The sequence below is a fragment of the Vidua chalybeata genome, chromosome 6, assembly GCF_026979565.1.
Source record: "Vidua chalybeata isolate OUT-0048 chromosome 6, bVidCha1 merged haplotype, whole genome shotgun sequence".
Taxonomy (NCBI): domain Eukaryota; kingdom Metazoa; phylum Chordata; class Aves; order Passeriformes; family Viduidae; genus Vidua; species Vidua chalybeata.
In genome coordinates this window covers 22,564,717-22,588,097 of record NC_071535.1, presented here as the reverse complement: position 1 = coordinate 22,588,097, position 23,381 = coordinate 22,564,717, and the positions used below count along the sequence as shown (strand labels likewise).

Here is a 23,381-nt window from a genome sequence, read left to right as displayed (position 1 = left end):
CAAGACACAAGGACAACAGGAGAGGAATGAACAAGGAAGGCCGTAGAGGACTTTCAGGAAGCAAAACCTGCAATCATTATGACTGCAAAAGACATAATTCCAGCCTCCTCGAGGCTTTACCTGTCCTTGCGGGTGATGCCCACACTTGGCTGTGCTGGGTTGCTTTGAGGCCTATAGATTTTGAAACACCACTTGTTCTTGCTGAGGGCAAGCTAGCACTCAGTTCCTGCTCAGCCACATTAACATCCACAATGCTCCAGCCCTCACCAGCATCACTGGAACCACTGCCTGCTCTCTGCTGCCGTGGCAAATGTACTTCTTTTCTGAACATGGAAGCATCCTCAGGGGATTTAGTCAGGTCCCTGCAGCTGGCTGGTAGACTGCTAAGTGCCCCTCTGGTTGTCTCTGAGGCTGTTGTTTTTACACCACCAACGGCAGGTAGACAGGCATTCCAGTAAGTGCCCACATCATTCAAGTCCTACAAAAGTCCTTGATCAACTGTCAAACAAAGCAAAATTATAAAATAAAACATGCTACATAAAAGATGAGTAGCTTCATGATCAGACTTTCTGTTGCAAGATTAAGGGGAATTCCACAATTTATTTAGTAGTTCTTTAATTCCTGTTTTGCTTGCCCTCTGTTTCTCTTTTCATTTAGTTCTTGCTTTCAAATTACAGCATTGACATCCTTCTTGCTGTCTTTTCCGTGGAAGAATCCAGGTAAAGCTGATTTCATTTTATTCATTTCTTTCTGAAGGAACTCTGCATTTGTGACACCTTGTCTCTCGCCTGTCACAGTAACAAACACGTTTGTTTTATGTTGCCTCACACCTATATTTAGTGCACTCTTCACAGCAATCAGGAGTTTGGTTTGGCCATATCAGCAGGTGTGGTACTTTGTCACAAGTCCCAACACTATATCCTGTATATGGTGATTGCTCAGCCAACTGCTAGCAGTGATGGAGTCCTCATGAATCCTCACTGAGGTAGGATCTGCATTGCTATTCAGTGCTCAGCACACAGTACTGGAAGGAGGGCTCATACACACCAGGTCCCACAAACCTTCTGGCTCCCCTCACTTCAGCTCACTCTGTCTCCACCAGGCAGACTTTGTCGATCCACTGCCACATGTCTGAAGGCGGGCACCAGTCCCAGAAGGTCCAGAGCATCTACTGGGGCAGAGCAGGTGGAGGAGGATTTGGTAGACCCTACTGGCCTTCCAGAGCAGGGGAGCAGTATTAGACCAGAGAAGATCTGATTCTGTGAGTCTGAAGAAAAGATACATGTTTTAAAACACAAAATCAATTTGTTGATGTACAGCCTAAAAACCTCTTGCTTTTGCTGGGCACAAGTGAAGTCTTTTGGCCTCATGTAGAGGTGCTGTGGGAAAACAATTAAACCTAAAATCCAGACCACATTTAATGGAGCTAGACTGACTCACTGCAAGATTAAAATACAACTTTTGCAGACAAGCCAGACCCACTTTCTATATTACTTCATGTTCATAGCTAGAAAGTCCTTTCAGACATCTCTGTTGAGTGTATTAGGGGCACTGGAAATTAAGCACAGGCCTGTCAGAGGATGTTGAAATACAGGATGTTTCACATCCCTAATCATTGGGACTATCAGGAATCCTTAAAGTCCACATTAAATGGATACCAAAGATGCTGGCAGCTGATTACATAAATGTAGACCTGAGTTTCACTGCACCCTCAAAGACACTTGGGAACCAGAGCATATTAGGGAAAAACCATCTGATGGTTGTAGAACAGTAGCCAGAAATAAACTGACCCTGTCTGTTCCACAACTTCTGGCAAGAGTCCCGATGTTGGGCCAAAAGCAAGAGCTTTGACTGTAGAGAAAAAAAGTATTTACTGCTGTGGTCTGTAAAAGAATGCTGACTGGATATTTGCCCTGCAAATGACACCAAAGAAGACAAAACACCAATTTTTTTTTTCCTACTGTCTCTCTCCACTTCTGCCTTGACTCCCTCAGCAGCTTGGTTTCTCCACCCATTCCCAGTGCTGCCAAACAACTGCCTCAGATCAGCACACACTGATATTGGTGGTATTGGGGTAACCTGTGTCACAGGAGCATGTGGTGACTCATTTTTCCAGGCCCATGGAAGTCACTAATTTGAACTGTTATTGGCTTCTTTGGCAACACTCATGAAATTATATGGGAATGTGAAGCTAGGATATGACCCACTCTGTAAGGGAAGGACATAGAGCTGTCTCTGCAATCAACTGATTCGCTTCAGCATCTGCATTGAAGTTCCTGGGTTCTCTGCATGTCATTTTTTCCCTTCCCTCAGTATTTTTCACTGTTGCCAAACTGATAATCCTCAGTGATATGGTGGAGCCACCTATCCTGGTGACAGTGGAATTCTTCCCCTTTTTCGTCATATTTGGTAGTACTAAAATATTCTTAATTGATAGTTGGCTTGCCCAGTTACTCAGAAAGGGCTACCATGAGGTCCACCACTAAAGCTATCGCTAGATCAGTTTGCAAGAACTCAGTGGTACAAAACACCAGGAAAAGAAGCTGAGCTCTGTAAGTGTGTTTGGATTGTCCTCCCTAGCTATATTCTTGGGGCTCATATGCAGTGATTGTTGCCTTACACACATAGCCAGAGATTCCATGACAACCTCCTCCCCCTCCTTGCCATTTTCACCAAGCTTTTGTCACTGAGCTGCTCATGCTGAGCAAGCCTGGCATCACCTCACACAAATGTCAATGTTGGTGGACTGGCACCTCCAGATGGGAGCAATCCAAGGCAGGCAGTACCAGCTCCCAGGGAGAAGTTCCTAGAAGGGTCTTGACATGTGCAGAGCCTCCCAGATGCCATTTCTGTCACTTTCAGGTGCTGTTTCAACTTGGACTTGGAAAAATGGGCTTTGAAGGCATCTGAGGGAGTGTTCTTCCAAGACAAGTGGACACCGCTGGTTAGTCACACCAAGATGCTGGTGAATGTTTGGCAAAGATGCACAGAGAAGGTCTCTCCTTCTGGCCAATGTACACCTATTTCTGGTAAGAGAGTGAGCACATCCTGCCACACCCACACAGCTGGACCAAACTGACAGCCCAAGATTTTCCAGTGGGCAACTTGCAACTTGACAGCCAAAGTCTTCAGAAACTCCTTCTGGGTGATGGGGCAGGAAGGAAGCATGGCAGTACAGCCTTGTCCACCGTGCACTTCTCCCTCCCTCGCTCCCTCCCTCCCTTTCAGCCCTGTCCTTTCTCAATACCCAGGAAAGATTAACTCCTCTTCACACACCAGAGAAAGTTATTATCATTAATGAAGAATTAAAAGAGAGTGATTAATAAAGGGCCCTTATCTGGCCATGAGGAGGAGGCTGGACAATGGAAGGAAGATGGAGAAAATGAAAAACAATAAATATGAAGCGTAAAAGGAGGCGAGCACTGCTCCCACTTGTTAGATCGCAGCTGCATCTCCTGAGGGGGGAAGGCTCCAAATTGCTAATTACTGCCTCTGAAAAGACCTCGCTCTGATATGTTTTCTGCTGAAAGGTTCCCATTAATGAAGCAGCGATGATGCCGTTTCCCTTTGACTTGCCTTCAATTCCCTCCCTGAGCTTCCTCCCAAGCCGGGAACAATGAGGCCCTGGGAGCTGGCGGCTCCCACAGGCCTCTCGGAGACTAGGCCGGGGGCAGCCGAGTGAGGGGAGCCGAGCCGGCTGTGAAATATGGAGGGGGGAGATAAGGCAAAGACAGAGGAAAGAGGCTCACTCCCAGGAGCCCAGGGAAAATTTGCAGTTATTATGAAGGAGATGAGACAGATTAAAAGCCCTTGTGTTCTGCGCTGCCCTTTTATTTAGTGGCTTCATCTCTGAGATGAAAGAAGTTGGAAATGACTTTCTCCGCATTTTGCTGCAAGAAGCTTCACGGCACATTTTTTGACTTTATTCCTCCCTTTGTCTCTTGTCCCCTTTCTGTCTCTCTTTTTCCTTTTAACCCCTGGAAGGTTTTGCTGTGAAATGTCATGGGACTAGGCAGAGCATTTGCCGGGGTACAGCAATGACCCTGCTGCTCTCCCCATCCTACTGGGCTGTACGGCTCCTGCTGCCCACTGAGGAGGGAGCTGGGCCAAGGCACTGCCACGACAAGCAGAGAGCATCCAGCCAAGCTTCCTCTCCTGCTTGCCTCAGAAATGTCCCTCACCACTAACATACCCTCTCCTGCCTCCAGGCCCAGCAGCAGTTCCTGCCTCTGGGCCAGAAAAAGCCCATCCTTACAAAGCCCAGTGATGGATAACAATCCATGTGGGGTAAGAGTGCTGAGCATTTTCTATCCCTGGAGCATTTAATGAGCAAAACTAGTGCTGAGAAGTTGGGACAGTTCCCATTCAAGCAACCTACAAAGTGCACAGAGAGTAAACAATTTGCCAGGGATGTGGGATGAAATTGATTGCAGACAAGGATTCAAAATTAACTTTTGCTAACCCATGTCAGGGTGAACCTTGTAAGACTGGGCAGAAATACCATAAACTGCTCAAAACCAGATTATTCCAACAGCCTCATTATATTTCTTGAACTCCTATTCCAAATTTTCTAATTTTCCCCAGACATATCAGTGCACCTTTGTGGCACCCTTTTAGTTCTTGGGACTCTTGCAATTGCAAGAGCACTTTCACCCTGTCTGTTGCTTTTGCCTTATCTCTCTCACAGAAAACCGACCCTGCGTGCCAGTATGTTGTCTTTACTTAGGCCAAATGCTGGCAACATCTGCAGGAATTTGGGGTTGAGTGTTGAATGTGGAAAAAAATAATAAGCAGGTAAGGTAAAATTTATAGCAGTTGCAAAACATTTTGTTGACCTACAGAAATGGCAAAGAACTAGTTGGGAAATGAGGGGAAAATAAGAGAAATTAGAGTGGGCATCTGCTGCCATCTCCCCAGGACATCTGAATGCAGGATTTCTTGTACACAATTGTTTGTCTGGTTTGTTATCCTGCCTGGAACGGCGGCCAGTATCAAGTGCTTGAAATGAAGGGGTAAGAAGCTCTGAAGTGATGTTTACAGAATAACCTTCCCATCAGGGGAGTTTCTCTCTAACCCAGACGTTTTGTAGCTGTTTTATATCCTGAAGCATGAAAAAGGATTGCAGCGGTGAAACAGGATTAGATTTTAGGAGGGATTTTCTCTCAGATCTGAGAGTAAAAAGAAAACCCCTGTATTGGAAATAGGAAGCTGGCAGGGAAAACAAAATGCTGCTAGCAAGTAAGGTGAGTTACTGCCCCAGAAAGGGTTAAAAAACCAAAAGGACAGAATTTTACAGGCAAATTGGTGCACATAAAGTAATCAAGTCAGCTATTGGAAATGGGATTAAAAAAAATCTACCTAATGACTGCTTTTCTTCTTTTAATATTTGTTTTCCAAGGAAATAAGAGAGAACTACAAGGAAATGAAAATGTTAACGTGACAGCTCAGACTGGCATAAAGGACTGCTTAGATAAACAGCATGAGGAAAGTTCAGCAAAGCTAAATGAAGCTTGTCCTATTGGGGTGTAGGAATCAATGTCAAACTCAAGGATTCAGTTATTTTTGAAGTATCTTGACAAACTACGGAGGGTGCCAGAGGACTGAGGAAGAGCAAACACAGCGCCAGTCTTTTGTGGTGGGAGCAGGGAGGCAGCAGTGGTCTTGGCAAATATCACCCTTTCAGAGTAACTTCTGTTCCTGGCAACACGATGGAATAAACAGAAATGAGGGGAAAAAAAGTAAGAATGCAAAGGATAAGAGATCTGTGAGCAATAGGCAGCAGTATATATTTACAGAGAATAAATCACATCTAAATAAATCTGATTACTTTCTTTTGGTTTAATTTACAAAATTAGTGAAGAGAATAACTCAAACATAATATAGATATGGACTCTGGCAAAACTTTCGATATGCCGCTCTGTAAAACAGTACATGAAAACTGAACCGGTATTGCCTTGAATGTGAGTGCAGCTACATCGGTTAAGAAAACCCCAAACGCCCTTCTGGAAAAAAAAAAAAAACAAACAAACCAAACAGAAAACCAAACCAAACCCAAACAAAAAACTCACTCCCAACCCCCACCCAAAACCAAACAAAAACAAACAAACCCCCCAAAAAACAATAACAACAAACCCCCCAAAAACACCCAACAAACAAAAAAAAAAACAGCAAAAAAAAAAAAAAATCCCTGAAAACAAAACAAAACAAAACGACGATGAAAAAGCCCCACTCAAAACCTGCTGAAGAAACATCATGAAAGCTGAGAAATAAACGGAATGCTATGCAAAATTGGATGGTGACAGGTTCAGACCTAACTTTATTCTCATGGCTGCTGGTGATGTGTAAACTGGCATGACGGGAAAAGAGATGCAAGCCTTAAGGAGAGGGGAGCAGCAATGTGAAGTTTAATTTAGGACGCACGTAACTAGCGTGGCAGCAACGAAATGGAGGAGTTTGGGTACCAAGTTTATTTGTTGTCTATTAAAAATAAAATACGCTAACTAAGCAGCTAAAGGTTACGCATAGGCAAGGGCTGCCCCGCTGGCAGGTGAGGGCTCTGCAATGGCTCCACCGGCGGCACCACCACGGCGGAAACACACAGAGCAGCGCGGAGCACCGCGGCGGGTCGCGCTCGGGGGCGGGGCGGGCCGGCGCTGGCCCGGCCGGGCCGTCAGGGCTCGGCGGCGGCGCGGCGGCCCCGCCCGCAGGCGGGGCGGGCGGAGGAAGTGGCCCGGGGAGGCCGGAAGCGGCGCTGGCGAGGGGCTGGCGGAGCGGGGCGCTGGCCGGTGAGCGGGGTCGTGGAGGGGCCCGGCAGGAGGCTGCGTGTCCGGGGTGGTGAGGGCAGCTTTCCCGGCTTTTCCCGGTGAAGCCGGGGGGTGTCGGGCAGAAGCAGCGGCGGCTCCCTAGAGGAGGGAATCAGTGCGGCCGGGTCGCTGAGGACTAAGGGAGGCGGCCTGCTGCAGTGGGTAGTTCACCGGGCTGGAGGTGCGGGTGTTTCTGAGCCCAGAGGGGAGAGAAATCCCACGCCTGCAAGACACGGGTAGGGAGAGGGGTGTTGTGAGATAAGGGATTTGGCCAGGACTTTGGGATTGGCACACTGACAGCCCTGAGATGTAGGGGTGGTATTTTTCGGCAGTAGGCGTTGGGGCTTGGTCTCCTACACCCTGTTCTAAGGAGCCAGGGTCCCGCATGCCTTGCTTTACAGCTGGAGTGATGCTGGCTTGCAAACTACCTGTTTTACCATCTGTTTTACTCCCAGCTTTGCTGCTTGTCTACTTTTTGGAAGACTCAATCTGTTTGTCAAGCAGGCTGATCCTTCTCTGTTGCTTTACTGATGCCAGGTAGCAAAAACTAGTTGCCGGCTTCCATACCGTTTGGGATATGTAATTAAGCATGCTGCTTCAACACAAAAGATGAACCTTAAGGCCTTTTCAGACACAGAGCACTCAACCCAACTGCTGCAGCAGAGCGAGATCTGTGCCACCATGGCTAGAAGAGGGATTTAACACTTGCAAAAAGAAGAAGTGTTAGTCCAGGAAGTGGCAGTTGTCCTGCATTGGGTCCTCCCACGTAATTTCAAAGTAAGTGTCTAATTCCTTTAATGTTGCAAAGGGTATAGCATACTACAGTCCAGAGATGTATTGGGAGCAGTATTTATGTCTGGTGCTAATTGTTGTCATTTTTTGTAGGTATTGCCAATGGATGAACTGGTGCATGACTTGGCCTCAGCATTAGAGCAGACTTCAGAGCAAAACAAACTGGATGAGCTATGGGAAGAGATGGCCCTAAGCCCACGGCAGCAGCGGCGTCAGCTTCGCAAGAGACGGGGTCGTAAACGACGCTCAGACTTCGCACATCAGGCAGAACATGCCTGCTGCTACAGCGAGGCCTCAGAGTCAAGCTTGGACGAAGCTGTCAAGGATTGCCGTGAGGTGCTGACAGCTAATTTCAGTGACTCTGATGACATGACAGTGGTCAAACGGCATCCAGCTCTTAGTGCCACCCTGAGGAGCAAGCAACACTTGTGGCATGAGTCAGACTCTTTTACAGAGAATGCACCCTGTCGACCTCTCAGGCGCCGACGGAAAGTCAAACGTGTGACATCAGAGGTGGCTGCCAGTCTCCAGCAAAAGCTCAGGGTGTCAGAGTGGAACTATGAGAGGGGCTGCAGGTTCAAGTCAGCCAAGAAACAGCGTCTTTCACGCTGGAAAGAGAATGCCCCTTGGACATCATCCAGTCATGGCCTTTGCGAGTCAGGAGAGAACAGGCCCTTCCTCAGCAACGGGGGAAGGAAGGAGCGGATGGAGTGTGAAGCCGATGATCAGAAACAGGGTTCAGATGAAAACATGTCGGAATGGTGAGATCTCAGTTTCTTCCCCATGCTAGTCAGATGGCTGCCTTGCTTGCAGCTGCTTATAAATGCTGTGCCTTGGTTTTTGAAGTTCTTAAAATTATTCAATGCTGCTCTCTTTGTGAAGATGAGAAATATCTCAGCTGCTTCTAAACTGTAGATTTTTTCAAAGTCTTTCCTGTCAGTATTGTTTGATGACCCAGAATGCTACCTTGAAAAGTTGGCAAGCTGGTAGGTTTCTAGCTCCTGTTACACAAAGAGACCTCTGAAATGTCAGTGGCCTTGCAGCTACAACGTGGCATGCTTGTGGCCTATGCTTTGGGGAGCAAACCCCCAACTGGAACTTGTATTGCGTGATTGATACGAACTGATCTCAGTTTATTTTCAGCATTTACTGTAAGTACTATAAGTATACTTATAGTATACTATAACAGATCAGATCTCCCATCATTACTGCTGGCCCTCTGTGCAGGGACTGTGTGAACCTCAGTCTAACCTTGCTTGCAGCTCTACATTTCTGCTCTTGATCTGATGGTCAAAGCCTAGCTATGGGGAGAATGTGGTGAGACGATGAAGAAGTTGAGGGGAAGTTATGTTACTTACACGATAAGCCTGTGCAAACAGTGGAGTCTGATGTCTTGATGTCCAGTTTTGGAGAACTTTGATGAATTTGTGGCAGAATCACATACAAGGGATTAAAATGAGACATGTAAATGCCATGGTCTAAATTTGTGTGGCCCTTGGGAATTTTTTCCCCAACCGTGACTTTTATTCTCTCTGTGTAAGGTTTGGGATCATAAAACTGCTTCTGTCGGAAGAGATTTTTCAGGTTAGAAAAGAGGCAATTGCTGAGAATTAAATGGAGGAACTTTCTTAATGAATGGCATACAAAAAGCAAATGTGATAGCTGATTTTCTAATTATCATTGTGTAAGAACAGCAGACATTGAGGAAACATTTAAAACAAACAAGAAGTAATCTTCTTCATGAAACATGAGGTCTGGAACTCTCTACTGCAGGACATTTTAGAGGTCAAAACTTAAATACGTTCAAGAGGGAGATGTGGAGCATAGACATATCGGGCCTGTTAAACATTACAGCCCAGAGGAAAGATCCCGCTCAGAAAGTCCTTAAACTGCTGACTTCTAAAAGCTAGAGGAACATACAGAGAAGTCTGTTTTTCATGTTCTCATGCTCTTTTCTGAAGCACTGTAATGGTCACTATCAGAGGAGAGTGGATTTGGAAAGTCTAACTCTTTGATACAGTATGATTGTTCATATGTTGAGGTTCACTTAAGTGTTGTGACAGTCTAGTTCCTGCAGTTTGTCAGAGTGAACAGGTGGCACTTCATTATTACGGCTTTGTGGATAATAGCTGGAATTGTAAATGTCTCAGTGGTGTTTTCTGGAACCCTGTGAAAAGCCTAGGTTATAATAAGTCCTCGCTGGGTCCAGGGAACAACTATTGCATTTTTACTGGGTCAGTTGTGATTTGTAGCATGTAACTCTTAGAGTGTTGTCACTTTTTCTTTTAAGAGTGGCTGTTGTTGCTAAAAAGTGGGTGTGAAGTGGGGCTTTATAAGAAACTTGTGGATAGAAACCTTTTGTTGCTAGTTGTTAAAGTAGTTTTATCTTCTCAGAGCTGTTTGTTAGTAGTCCAGGAAAAGAAGTGTGCTAAGTAGCTCCTGAATAGTGCATGTCAGCGGTGATGGTCTGAGAGATACCCTTACTAGATGTGGCAGTGATGGACAGTGTTCCCTGAATTGGTTTTTTTTAACATTACTCAGAGTCTGTTCCATCGTGTCAAACTTGAACTTAAACCAGCAGGCTTTCATCCAGCCTTTATTTGTGCCAGCCTTGGAAAGAGTAAATAAAGAGCTATGTTCAGACTGTTACTTGAGGACCCTGCTGGGAGATGGCTTTGTTCTGTCTCAATTGTCCCTCGCTCTCAGACTAATTATTGTGCAAGGGTATGCATCAAATGACACTTACCATCTGCTGCCAAATACTTGGGATTTTCTCTGGAAAGCTAGTGCTTGGAATATTTGGCCTCTGCAGCACCACATGTGTGATCTATACTGTGACTCACTAGGGAGGGCCACAGTTGGAGGGAGTAATACATAGAGCCCTCTTCACTGTGGAGTATCCCTCACAGCAGTGAAGGATCATGCTTTGGTCTCTGCTGCTCTAAATATAGCACTTTGCTGCTAGCAGCACAGTGAAACTGGCTGTGTTTGCCTCACTCCCACTGTGCTCTAGCTGGTTTTTCTGGTAGAGTAAGAGAAGTACTTTTCACAGATGTATGACAAGGGCATATACTGAGGAAGGGAGAAGAAAATTGAATGCCTGGGAGAGCAAATGGTGTGGTTGTCATCACAAGCTGGTGGGATGAAAGGTGACTGATGCTGCTTGTGGGACTTGTAAGCAATCTGTGGTGATCTGGTGATTTACAAAACTTTCATACTGAACTGTTTCCACTACTGTTCACTCCTCTAACAGTATGGAACATGACAAAACCAAATGGGTTTTCAGGCAAACTGAGTTCTCTATTCAGAATGGATTTTTTTTAATCTTCTTTTTCCTCCCCTAAACTGACAATTGCTTTGGTTTGTTAAACAGAAATGAATCTGTAAATGCTAAAATATCCTGTATTTTCTCTGCTTTCTAGAAGGCTTCTTATCCTAAGTCAGGTCGAAGACCTGTTTATTCAGTTGATAAACTCCCATTCACTGAGAAAGTCTTGATAATGGGTTTTTTTCTAGTTTGCTTGTGGGACTATGCCCAGTCCTTTCCTGGAGGGAGATGAGCTGTGGTATTGTGATTCAAGTGTGCATATAATGAAATCTTTGAAATTGTTTGCCAAACATGGCAAAAGGTGAACATAAATTGAGAGAAGGATGGATGTGGAGGAACACGATAAGAAAATGATGATGGTTCTAAATTGGGTAATGACACGACCCAATGCCTGATCTATAAATAACTGTGGAAACAACAAAGGAAACAAGTGGTTGTAGTTTAAGCGGTCATTTGTATATTTGTACAAAGGTGACAATTAGCTGCTAAGACTGTTAGAAGCAATATGCCTTTCTGTCCCTAAATGTTTTGAGATTCCCTGCAGCCATAATAAAACAAGGCAAATGATATATTGAGTGCTGAAGTTTTTTGTCTTGTTGCTCTAAACTGAGTACTTCCAGAATGGTCTGGGTTTGGTTCGAGGGCAGAACAAACCGTAGTACAAGAGCTGTCTAAAAATCACTTTGGGTAGTGTGTTTACTTGTGAAAAATACACAGTTGGTCTCATCTTTTCAAGTTTTTGGTTTTCAAGTACCAAAACACTTACTGTGACTTTTTCAAACCTGGGATTCTACTGACCCACCAATGCTGTGAGATTTCACTGGCTTAATGCTGATGTGTTTGTTGTGGTTTAACCTGGATAGGCAGCTCAGCTCCATAAAGCCCCCTCCTCACTCCCCTGCAGGGATGAGGGAGAAAAATGGAAGAGTAAAATGAGAAAACTCTCAGCTTTAGGTAGAGTTGGTTTAGTAGGTAAAGCAAAAGCTATGTGTGCAAGCAAAGCAAAATAAGGAATTCACTACTTCCTATCAGCAAGCAGGTGTCCAACCATCTCCAGGAATGCAGAACTCCATAATTTGTAACATTGTTTGGGAACACAAACACCGTAGCTCCAAATGTCCCTGGCTTCATTCTTCTTTTTCCCAGCTTTTATTGCTAAGCATGACATTATATGATGTAGAATATCACTGTGGTCGGCCAGGATCAGTTGTCCAGCCTGTGTACCCTCCCAGCTTCTTGTGCATCTCCAGTCTGCTCACTGGCAGGGCAGTGTGAGAAAGCCTTGGCACTGTGTAAGCACTGCTCAGCAATAACTAAAACATCCCTGTGTCATCAACACTGGTCACAAATCCAAAACATAGAACCAAAGTGCTACTATGAGAAAAATTTAACTCTCCCAGCCAAAACCAGTACAGTGTTCCGACCTGAGAATGTGAGTATCGCTCATCCTGAATGTGCAGTTAAGTTGCTTTACCCTTTGGAAGGGAGCTGCTTTGATGATAGTCTGCAGTTGTATTCATGAGTCTGCCTAAACTGATGAATTGGAGGCCAGTCTCTCCATAAAAAAAAAAAAAAAAAAAAAAATTCCTCTCTTGGAAGGAAAGTGACAAAGACAGAGTGTTCCGCTTCCCCTCCTTCTCCAGCCCAGCCTGACCTTCTGCAGCCCCTCGGTGCCTCTTGTTTTCTTATTTTTATAGAAAATCAATATCCCTCCTGACACAAACAATAGCTCAGGCAAAAGAATAAATGGGGGAAACCTGAGATCTCTGTCCATCACTTCTCAGTTTAACTCCCCCAAACTATTTAATTATAAGCATGCTTTGCTTCAGGTGTTTGCGACAGTGAAATTGCTAAATGAGGACCATTTTAACCAAAGATTGGGTGATCAATAACACTCTATAGCAGTAGCTTGTCCGATCAATAGCATTCATTATTTCATGGTTAAGGTAAGTAGCCTCCTTTGCAAGTGGAGGTCATTAATCAGTGCTTACTGGACCTGCAGAAAGGCCTGCATAGGAGTCTAGTTTGTGTTCAACCCTGCAGTGTAAAAGTGGTAGCAAAGAGGGTGAAATCCCTGAAAGTTTGTTCCTGTAAAGCACTAGCAGTGATGCTTATCTGTAAGGAACTAAAGAGCTCTACATGCAACAGGATGCTTAAAGTACTGTTAATATGACCTGGATGCTTGTCAATGCTTTTTCCTTTCTCAGGCACCTTTCCTCTGAGGATGCTAAAAACCTTATGAAGCAGTCACTTGGTCCTCACATCTGCAGCTTGTGAGGATTGTTTATCCAAGCTATCAAAAGGGAAAGCAAGCACGCTAAGAGATTGGCCCAGGGTCATACAGTCTGTTAGTAGGAGAGCTTCGGATGAAACAATTAATTCATGCTTCTCAGTCCTTGGCCTTAATTGCTGTGGTATATATGTGGGAGGATGAATGCATGGCCAAGCTTTGTAATGGATTAATTTGGAATTTGATATTAACTTACACGCTGGAAGGTGAGAATGCTAGGTACAGATTGTTTATCCTTTAAGTATAAATGACTTTATACAATGATGAAGAGTTTTAGATATCCAGCGTGATGGAGTTGAGTTGGCTCTACTTTAGAGTGCATTTTCTAAGAACAACAATATACTCACAAAATAGAGTTTTATTCTGTGCCTGCAGTTCTTTGGAGTCACATATTTTGTGGTCCCTCATTATTCAGCCTTGTAAATCAGTGGGTTTCTGGTATGATCCAGTTTCCCTGGAAAAGAGGCATGCAGAGATACTTGCAAACAGCCTTCCCTGACTGATTCTAGTGCTGACTTACACTTGGTGTTCACATCTAAGGTCTTAGTGTTCAGGGAGTAGGCACTAAGTAGTTCCTGCTTGTCCTAGTATCTCTCAGCTAAATCAGAGGAAGTACTGCCTGAAGTGTCCAAGGAAGGAGTTCAAGTCAGCATTAAAGCCTTCAGATGCTTGGGACTGACATGAGCATATACTTCTGCTACAAATACTCGTCTAGCTTTGCAAGTCAATTAACGGCTTTCTACACATTAATTTCTAGCTCTATTCTTTCGTTCAAGAATTAAATCTTTAACTGCTTCAGCAAATGCAAAGCATGCTATGACAGGGTTACATTCAGCAGCAGCAAGTCATGCTATGCTAATGTGCTATAAGTGCTATGCTAAGCTGGAGACTTGTAAATGTCACAGCTGCTCTTTTCTCCACCTAAAATAAAAGTTGTGGGGAGGGGAAGGCTGTTTGTGCGACAGCGTAACGTTTTTGAGGAAAAGGAGTCTGAAATAGAAAACTTAGGAGGGTTTTCAGTTAAGTGACCCAAGGACAGCGTTTTAAACTGCACTTGATTTCCTGGTGAGTATTCCAGATGTTGCCATAGTTAGGTTATTAATTCTAGTACCTGAGGCAAATGCCATTTTATTGATTACTTCTTGATAACTTAGAACTAAACTATATACAGGATTCTACTCTTTTTCAAGTGATGCAGCATTGATAAGTTTTAATGGAAAGCAGTTACTTTCTGTTCTAGAGCCAGTCATGTATCTGAAATTCAGTTTTTGTGAGACATGTAAAGCATTTTGGTCTTAGAGAAGCTAGTAAAATGTAGTAGAGTAGTTTCTGTATTGTGCCTGTTGCAATTGTAACCATGTTTTTTTCTCTGTTTTTGTTCCAGCGAAACCAGCAGTGTTTGCAGCAGCAGTGATGCTGGCCTGTTTACCAATGATGAAGGCCGCCAAGGTAACAGGTGTCCTGTGATTTTCCTCATATGCTGCTAGGGAGTTCCTTACTTTCTTTACAAATGCAAAGAAAGATCTGTGTTTGAAGAGAGACAGGGAATTGTGTGAGGAAAAACCAGTGGCAGGGAGCAGCTAGAAGTTAAGCAATGAGATGAGGGCTACAAATGTATGATTTTTGTAACACTGCACTTTTTCTGATGAAATACTTCATGTATCAGATCCATAATATTTGCAATATAAGAAGCTATTATTGTGCAAAGGCACAGACATGTAAGAGGAATTTGAGAGCTCTTCATAATGAAAAAGCGCAGCTTATGATTTGTTTCTCTAGATGTTTTAAGGGTTGTCTACATACCATTAGTGCCTGAAATCTGTTAGTTGTTTTCTCTATGGGGAGGAAGAAAAGGTGAGAAAAAGAAATTACTTAATGCTGACAAGTCACCTAATAGACTGTGCTAAGAAGTTGATGGTAATACGTGATGGGTTTTATTTCTTTAAATATGTGTTCCTTCCTTTCTCTTCTGTGCATTAGTTGAATGTTGTATTTTCAATGTCTGTTGTAGAAATGGTATCTTAGGAGCTTTGAGTGTGAAGTGCAATCTGGTTTTATTTATCAGCCACAGCACAGCGTTCAGTTGATGTGGGATATGGCAGAAGTAAGTGTGAAATAGGTTGTAGTAGGCACACAGGCATTGAGGACTATTACATTTGGAGCATGTGGAATGTGATCCTAGAGACCTGCAGTTCTGTACACTCTGATTCTGTCACATTTCACAAGCTAAGATTTGGATGAGATCTCTTCTGGGAATATATGAGTGCTAAAGGAAGTAGCACCAGTAGCTCAATAGGATATGCTGCTTCCACTAGCGTGTTAATGGCCCAGGTACCTGTGTGAAGCAACACAATGATAGCAAACATGCTTATGTGTTTTCTGATGTATTTTAGGCTGTAGGAACAATCTGTGATCTTAGGGGATTATAAAACTTTTCTTAAGAGCAGGGATTTCAAATATCAGCTTTGACATTTGCTGAAAAATAACTATTTCCAGACTCTGGTTTTTCAAAGGCAACAGAAAAGTAGAATTTCTTGCCCTCTCTTTTTGCTAATGATTGTTCAGGGGGAGCTGAAATTAGTGAGCACTTTTATATTAGATGATGAAGCAAAGTGGTTACTGAAATGTTTTCCTTCATCACCTGAGATAAGATTGATGGAGACTGGAGACTTGTCTATATGCTTGCCCTATATACTTGCCCTGATTTTATACCCTCTTTTAGACATTAATTTTAGACATTAACCCTAGAAGTAGGATGCTCAATATACAGGAGCATGTAGAAATATGACTTACATAAATTAATGAAGTCCAATTACAGCCTTCCCTGTCTAGGTAAGAGAAGAGGTTTGTCATCCTTGTCATCAGGTTCAAACAGTTGATACTGTGTTCAAACAGTTGATACTGTGATAGCTTTCTGGCCAAGATGTTGTAGCTTAGATTGCATTTAAAGGGTTAAAAATATTGTTGCACTTTTAGACTAAATAAAAAATATCTCCTTTTCCTTTTTTTTTCCTTGACAATTCTTAGTCATAAAGTAAATAAAAAAACCAACAGCTTTCCATGTCAGTGAGATGGAGAGAGCACAACATTTTGGTTTTTTTTTGTCACAGATCATCACCTTATAAATAGTTTTCCAGCACAATTACAGGCTGAATAATGGGAAACTTAAGCTGGCAGTATTCTTCAAGAAATGCAGTTTTTTTCCCTCCTTCTTTTGAGGTTGCATAATGTAATATTTGTGCTGTTGCTAATTAAATAAATCGTCTTTGCAACTGCACATACCAGCACACTTCTATGAGCAGAGAATGATCCTAGTTCATAATTTGATTGTAAGGTGGTTTTTTTTTTTTTTTTTTTTTTTTTTTTTTTTTTTTGTTGTTTTTTTTTTGTTTTATATTTGTTACATGCATTGGGATCTCTCACAGTGAAAATTATTGAATATTAGCATATGATGCTGATTGTTAAGATTTGTCTTGTGAAAACAGTGGTTTAAGGTATGACAGGGCACTATGCCCAGATTTCTAGGAGTAGTTTTGCACAAATTATGATCTCTTAGAAGAACTATACAACATTACTTAGTTTTAATTTACTTTGAAGTGGAGATGGGATTTTTATACTCTAACTGGTAGGTCAACTTGATGCGTGACAGAAAAAAACAATGTCAGAGCTTTGGGATAAAGTGTTCTGGGTGTCCTACCTGTTGCTGATCAGAGTTGGTTTAGTTGGTTTTGCGTGTTGCTTCCTCTGTTATGTGCAAGATTGCAGCATTCTTACTAGGATGAGTTTTTTTTATTTTCTTGTGTTCTTTTTTAAATTTTCTTTTTTCTTTTTTTTTTTTTTTTTCCCCAGCAAGATGTGTGAGTAGGCATAATGGACTTTGGTCAGGAATAATGTAAGTCAGTGAGGAAAGGAGAGTAAGTAGGGATGCTTGAGTTGAGACTTAATGGTAAGCAAATGAGAATTTTCCCTAAGGTAGGTGTGTTAGTTTTTTAAGGCAAGATGAAGCACCTTGCAATTGCATGGGACTGTTTGTGAGTTGGACTACTGAAATGCTACGTGTGTCAGGTTCTTTGCTCTTTCTTGCTTTTTTTTTTTGTACACTGCTCATGTGCTACTGCTCTCAGGCAATTTCTGGCCAGACAGATTTACTATGAACAGTGTCTGATGCAGTTCAGTTTTAGACTGCAACTGCATTAACTACATCAACTCAGCTCCATGGAGACTTTGGCCATGACTTCTGTTGCTGCTGCCTTAGTTTTCCAAAGGGTTTGTAGTTCTTAGAGATTCTAAGAAGCTGATTGAGAGCAACTCACAGCATGGTTAGTACTTATACTCAGAGTGACCATTTCTGATAGTTATGTGTTTTTGTCTTAGCTGGTGTCTTAGGAGACTAGGGGTCTTTCTCGTCAGCATTTTTCTTTTGCTTACTCTGTGAGCCTGGTCTTCCCCTCTTGTGAAGTTTCTCCTGTGACAGCCTGTAACATGTGCCAGATGATTGGCCTCTACCGGTGTCGCAGTAATTACTTCAGAGAAAGAGTTCTGCATAAGACATCACACAACATTAAACTAAGGTTGATGAGATGCAGTAGCAACAGAGTGCTAAACCTGCCCTAGGCAGGTCTATAAAGAGGCTTTGTTCTGCAGGGAAATTCTGGAGACTGATGAGTTGGATAGTTTAAAGTGTTTAGTGAGGCCTGTAGTTACTGAGGATCATTGAAACAGAATACAAATATAAGGCTCTTCAAGAACGAATTCCTAATGAGACTTCAGCTGTTTCACATTCAGATATGCCTACTTGTAGTATTTTGAGGGACTGTCCCAGGGTACCTTGATGTTATTTGTGGCTAATTCCATCCTATTTCTTTAGGAGACGATGAGCAAAGTGATTGGTTTTATGAAGGAGAGTGTGTTCCAGGATTCACTGTCCCCAACCTTCTTCCCAAGTGGGGAGCTGATCACCGATCTGAAGTGGAGAGGATTGACTCAGGCCTGGACAAGCTTCCTGTTTCCACCTTCCTTTTGCCCTCACAGCCAGCTCAGAGAGGTGAGGTCCATAAGGAATTGTGTTTGAGAACTTGTGATATGATGGTAAGAGTAGATTCTTTTTATAGGTGTTGCATTTAAACTGGTATTGGTGATCTATTTTGGATTTTTTAAAGATCCAGTTAAGAAAAAGCTGCGCTATTGGTGAATTTACTGAAATAGTCATACCAGCTGCCCACTGGCAGTCTTCCTTTTTTTAAATGTAAGGTTTTTCTTTGATTTGTGAATAAACTGGCATATCTACATCTTCAAGACTGAAAAACAAGAGAGAGAGGATCTGATTTGATTACTGAACTAAGGAGTTTTCCTGTTGGCTTTGTCAGGAGGGATCTTCTGGTTCATTGCTCAGTTCTTCTGCATTTGATTTTCAGGATTTCATGCTCGCCTGAATCGCCTTCCAGGAGCTGCTGCCCGTTGTGTCCGTAAAGGTCGGAGGAGGCTGGTTGGCAAGGTATGCCCTTTTGAAAGATGGTCATTTTGTATTTCAAATTCTGGTCAGTCCTGAAGTACTATTCTAAGATGCCACATAAATTGTTTTCTGCAGAAAGTGGTCCTGTAAATTTTTTGTTTCATGTATTGTTTGATTTGTTTAACTGCTTTGACTGTCAGAAGATGATTGAGTGACTAAGTGGATTTTAAGGCACATTTGGAGTGGCAAAGACAGCTGATCAGCGCTGAAAGCAGTATGAAAGGAGGCCTGAAGAAGATTGTCAGGGAGCATAAATATCAAGAAGATTTAGACAGAACGTAGGGGAAAATGATGATGGCATGAGACTTGTGCATGCTCATCTGAGACTACAAGGGCAGAGAGGTGCTTCAAAGGTGAAGGAAGGCCAAATTTTATATAGGGAAGAAGACTGATATGAAGGGCAGCAAAGGAAGGTGGTTTTAGCAGTTGCATTTTTAGTGGGAAGACAGGAGAGTAAAAAGGTATATGCAGTAATTGCAGACAAAGCTGCCCAAAGCTATTGACTAGTTTTATTATACGTAGGGCAAGCACCAAACAAGATGTTAGTCCTTTTTCTAATAGAACAAACAATACTTTGCAGATGTATTTCTAAAACAGAGGGGTACACCTGGTTGGGTCTGCATCGTGGGGTATTGAGCACTGCTGTTCATTGTAAAAGATGATTCTGAGCAGGAAGGTGTTAGCTGTGTTTGGCTTTGTTTTTATTGTGATGTACTCCGTGCTTTTGAAAACATTGGCATAAGTTCTAAGCTGGCTGGCTGTAGTCTGCTAACAAGGTGTGTTAGGGGGCTTGGAGTCTAGAGGAGTGAGACAGCTGCCTTCTGTTCAGTCATACTTGAAAGATCCTTGTCTGCCCCTTCTTTCTTCCACTCACCTTGCTTAATTGTAACCGGCATTCAAAATATGAATCCTCAGCTGGCAAGAAACAGACTTTGCGTAGGGTTCCTGAGGCCACCTGCGAGTGACTGGGCCTGGCGGCACACCTCTAATGATCCAAATGAGAAGGATAATATTTACTTGTTTAATTCATCTTCATCACCTTAAAGGGATCTTTGTCATTTGCAGCGGAGGTCACTGCTCCCCCTTCCCCATCTCTCTTGAAATTGTAATCATAAATAATGAGTTTCATTCAGAGCTCCCCGCCAGCGAGCTGCTAATTACCAAAAGCACGGCTTGTAATTTACACAGTAATAAACTGTAAATTTAAACATTATGGCACTTTAAGTTAATAATTTTCCTGCTGTAACAAATAGCCCATCTTTCATCCCTGCTGCTACAGCTGCCCCCAAATTTTGATTGTGTTTTGCCTACGTACCTCGCACAGATGAACCTTACCTGTGGAAGACTTTTGCCCTCATCTTCAGCCCCTTGCTGGAAATTATACTTCTTTCTTGGAGGCAGTTGCTATGCAGATGTGAACAGCTGGTGCTTCAGGCTGTGCGTGTACGTGAATGCCAGCATCAAGCACATACACAGGGCAGCATCTTGCAGGAAGCAACATGCTCCCAGAGCAAGTCCTTTTTCTCAGGACCTGCCTTTTCTTTGGTTGCTGGAGGTCCTGCTGCTGAATTGCTGCTTTCAGAAAGGGCAAAAGCATCATGCTTTCACTCCTTAATTTATTAATTGGTGGTTGGTGAATCTCCACTGTTAGTGGAACAGTGTAGTGAACTATCTCAGCCTGTTTCTAGCCCAACTGACCCCAGTAACATGGAAGGAAGCACTTCCCAACTGTCTCCCTGGTCTCATGCATCCTTGTGCTGCATACTTTGTTCTAGTCCAGTTTATGGTGTGCCCCTCTGCAAGCAAATATCATCACTGAAAATAAAAAACAAGCCTCATAAATAAAATTGAATTATTTCTACCATTCTAATTAGTTAAATCATCTCAGGTGAAGTTCTAAAAGGAAGGAGTAAACATGTTTAGCTGAGAGTGGGCTGGTAAGGAAAGGATGTGACCCAGAGGAGTAAGATTTGTTCTTACTGGCAGCAGCAAGCTATTCTCTGCTCACTGTAAGAGTTTGCAACCTTTTGCCTGTCTTTGTGTTTCAGGAGACCTCCATGAGCACTCTGGGCACCGAGAGGCTAGGTCATATTGTTAGTGATCCGCGCCAGAAAGAGTAAGGCCCTTCACAATTGTTGTATGGAACTTTAGGAAGGGAAGAAGAGCTGTAGGATCCTCTTCCCTTCTGGGGGTGAAGAACATGAAGAACTGGGTGGGCACTTAAGCATAACCTGTGGAACGGGAGGCAGTATTCTACTGATGGCTTCTCTGTTTTCTTACTCATAATTGCTGACTTCCCTTTGTTATATGTTTATATAAGGCTGTGACAGTGTGTGGACGCTGCTCAAATGCTCTTTTTTTTACAGTCAGGTTTTTTTTTCATCCTCCCTTATAATGTGCCTTTGCATTAACTGCAGATCTTTTGGACATTAAGAGAAGACTGAGCCCTATATGTTCATTTTTTAAAATGCTTCTTTGTGGAGCTGTACTTTGGGCATATACCCAGACTGCAGAAATTATGCTGACAAGGCAGCTGTGAAATTACTTTTTCTTTCTTTGGTGTTATGTCTCCTTCCACAATTAGTGTATTTAAATTGTAGTCAGCACTGGAAATAGTCTTGGTGCTTATCCTTTGGCATCTCCCTAATGCTGTTCTGGGGAATGGGTAGATAAGGATGGCATGTCTTGACTGTAGTGCAGTGGGTCCAGCCTTCACCAGCTGTTGATACCTAATTTTCTTCCTTGAATCTGAAATTTGTTGTTTTTAATATGACTCCTGATGATGTTTAATCTTTTTCCTTCTCCCTCCATCTTTGTTCTTCCTTTTTTCTTCTTTTCTTATCCCCAACCCTCTTTCCTCCCCCCCCCAAAATGTTTGTTCCTTGGCATTGCACCCACCTGTCCTTTCGACTCTGCCTCCTTCCAGTTTTTGGTTACCATCCATGGGGAAGAGAGATCGCAACCAGGTAAGGTGACTCTGCTTTTCCTTTTTTATTTTCTTGGTTTCCTTCTCTCTAGAAAGAGCACAATGCTGGCTTCTGATTTCCCACACACTGTGGCCTGTGCACTTGAGGTAAGGCAGTCCTGTTCCTTCTCATTTTGTTAACTGATGTCTTCTGGACTTCAAACGCAACCCATTTTCTGGGCGTTGTATTGTCTATTTAAACTGAATAGCTCAGGAACTCCTTCTGTTTATCTCTCTGTTTCACATTAGTGTTTGCCATCCTTTCTGACAGTGAGTGGGAGGGAAAATGCCTCTTGACAGGAGGAGCTTTGGCCTCTCAAAATTCCATAAGAATTGGACCATTTTTCTCTTTTTAAATGCTTTGTTTTGCCTTGTTTTGCTCAGGCTTCTACCTGATAGTCTCATCCACAGAGAAGGGAAAAATTTGTGAGCTTAAATTATGTAGTTAAATAGCTGTAACAGGAAAAGGTAAGAGGTGATAATCAAGAGAAATAGCCATTCTTGTAACTGAAACTCTTGTGTGTGCACTTTTGTATTCTCCAGTAAGTCTTTCTTAGCTTCAGTGCTAGGAGTTTTTTTCTTTTTTTTTTTTTTTTTTTTTTTTTTTTTTTTTTTTTTTTTGGTTTAAGGAATAAAAGCTCAGGTTCTTAATAGTAAAGAGAAAAAAAAACCACTCTTCCATTTGAGCAGTCATGTTGTAACATGGCCATGCACACTCCTTTTTATTCCTATGTGAGTTGTTTTATGGTTGGTAAGCAGTAGGACTGATTTTTTTTTACCTTTCAGGTGACTAAAAATGCATATATGGCAAGAAATAATTTTCAAGCCTTTGTGCAATTGTGTATTTTCCTTTAGTGAGAACATTTTACAGATTGATTTTATATTGCTATAATAATACTCTTGTCTAAAGATAAGAGTAAACTACATAAGCTTTAAAATGACCAAAAGTAAGTAACTTTTATTTTTCTTAAATGAACTTGAATCAGCCATTCCAGTAACAGAGGGCTCCTGGTGATTCTCCCTACTGTGCAGTTGCAGTGTTACTGACAGTAAATGAGCAGTCCCACTTAAGGTGGAGCTCCCATAACAGCTTTGTGGTGCATCTTCTTCTTAGAAAGGTGGAGGGTAAAGGCCTAGTACTGAGTTCTGAAGTTGCAGACAGCTTGTATGAGGAGTCCAGCTACAGGTGTGGATTGTTCCTTCGTCCTTATTTAAAAATGCATCAGTAATCCTAGTAATACAAGAAAAGTGTTCTGGTGATCGGTGTAGCACTTTGCAAAGCAGATGAAAATTAATTTTGTGCTTGAGGTGTGAATTATAGGTAAAGAGGAAATGCTAAATGGAAGTATAAAGCAGGTACCCCAGAGAAACTACCAGTCTAAAGCTTCTATTTACATATTGAGCAAAGTTTGTTCCATGCATTGATTGACCAGATTATTCCATTTCTGTCCTGACCATTAAAAATCCTGACTACTGCATTTTGTACAACAAGCTGTCTTGCACAGGTTTGATGCCCTCAAGATTTGTCTAGTGTATGTCTAACAGAGTATCTTAGACTCGCCTGACCGTGCATTGTTTCAAAAATTTGTTTTAAGCAGTTTGCAAAGACAGCTTGTGAAGTTGGAGGGGAGTGAAGGAGCAACTCACTTGCAATGGAATGAATTGGGTGCTCATTGTGAGCTTAACCTGGT

General features: G+C 42.7%; 1 protein-coding gene and 1 long non-coding RNA gene across 8 annotated transcripts in view; both read left to right on the top strand.

Moving 5' to 3' along the window:
* The first annotated feature begins 469 nt into the window (after positions 1-469).
* LOC128789528 (uncharacterized) lies at positions 470-6,039 on the top strand. Its single transcript, XR_008431431.1, has 3 exons — positions 470-1,261; positions 2,863-3,029; positions 5,399-6,039. It is a non-coding gene; the product is annotated as an uncharacterized LOC128789528 (long non-coding RNA).
* A 692-nt stretch (positions 6,040-6,731) lies between these two features.
* GPATCH2L (G-patch domain containing 2 like) overlaps positions 6,732-23,381 on the top strand; it is a 37,352-nt gene continuing 20,702 nt past the window's right edge. For 4 of the 7 annotated variants that reach the window (XR_008431301.1, XR_008431300.1, XM_053944523.1 and 1 more), the window contains exons 1-8: positions 6,746-6,785; positions 7,259-7,580; positions 7,689-8,356; positions 14,598-14,662; positions 18,081-18,257; positions 18,628-18,707; positions 20,774-20,841; positions 21,744-21,798. Coding sequence is in view for 5 of the 7 variants with exons in the window: in XM_053944523.1 (XP_053800498.1) it covers positions 7,698-8,356; positions 14,598-14,662; positions 18,081-18,257; positions 18,628-18,707; positions 20,774-20,841; positions 21,744-21,798 (1,104 nt within the window). In the remaining 2 variants the exon portion in view is untranslated. Of the gene's footprint in view, positions 6,786-7,258; positions 7,581-7,688; positions 8,357-14,597; positions 14,663-18,080; positions 18,258-18,627; positions 18,708-20,773; positions 20,842-21,651; positions 21,692-21,743; positions 21,799-23,381 lie in introns of all 7 variants that reach the window. The other 3 variants (XM_053944524.1, XM_053944525.1, XM_053944526.1) reach the window with 3 other exon arrangements.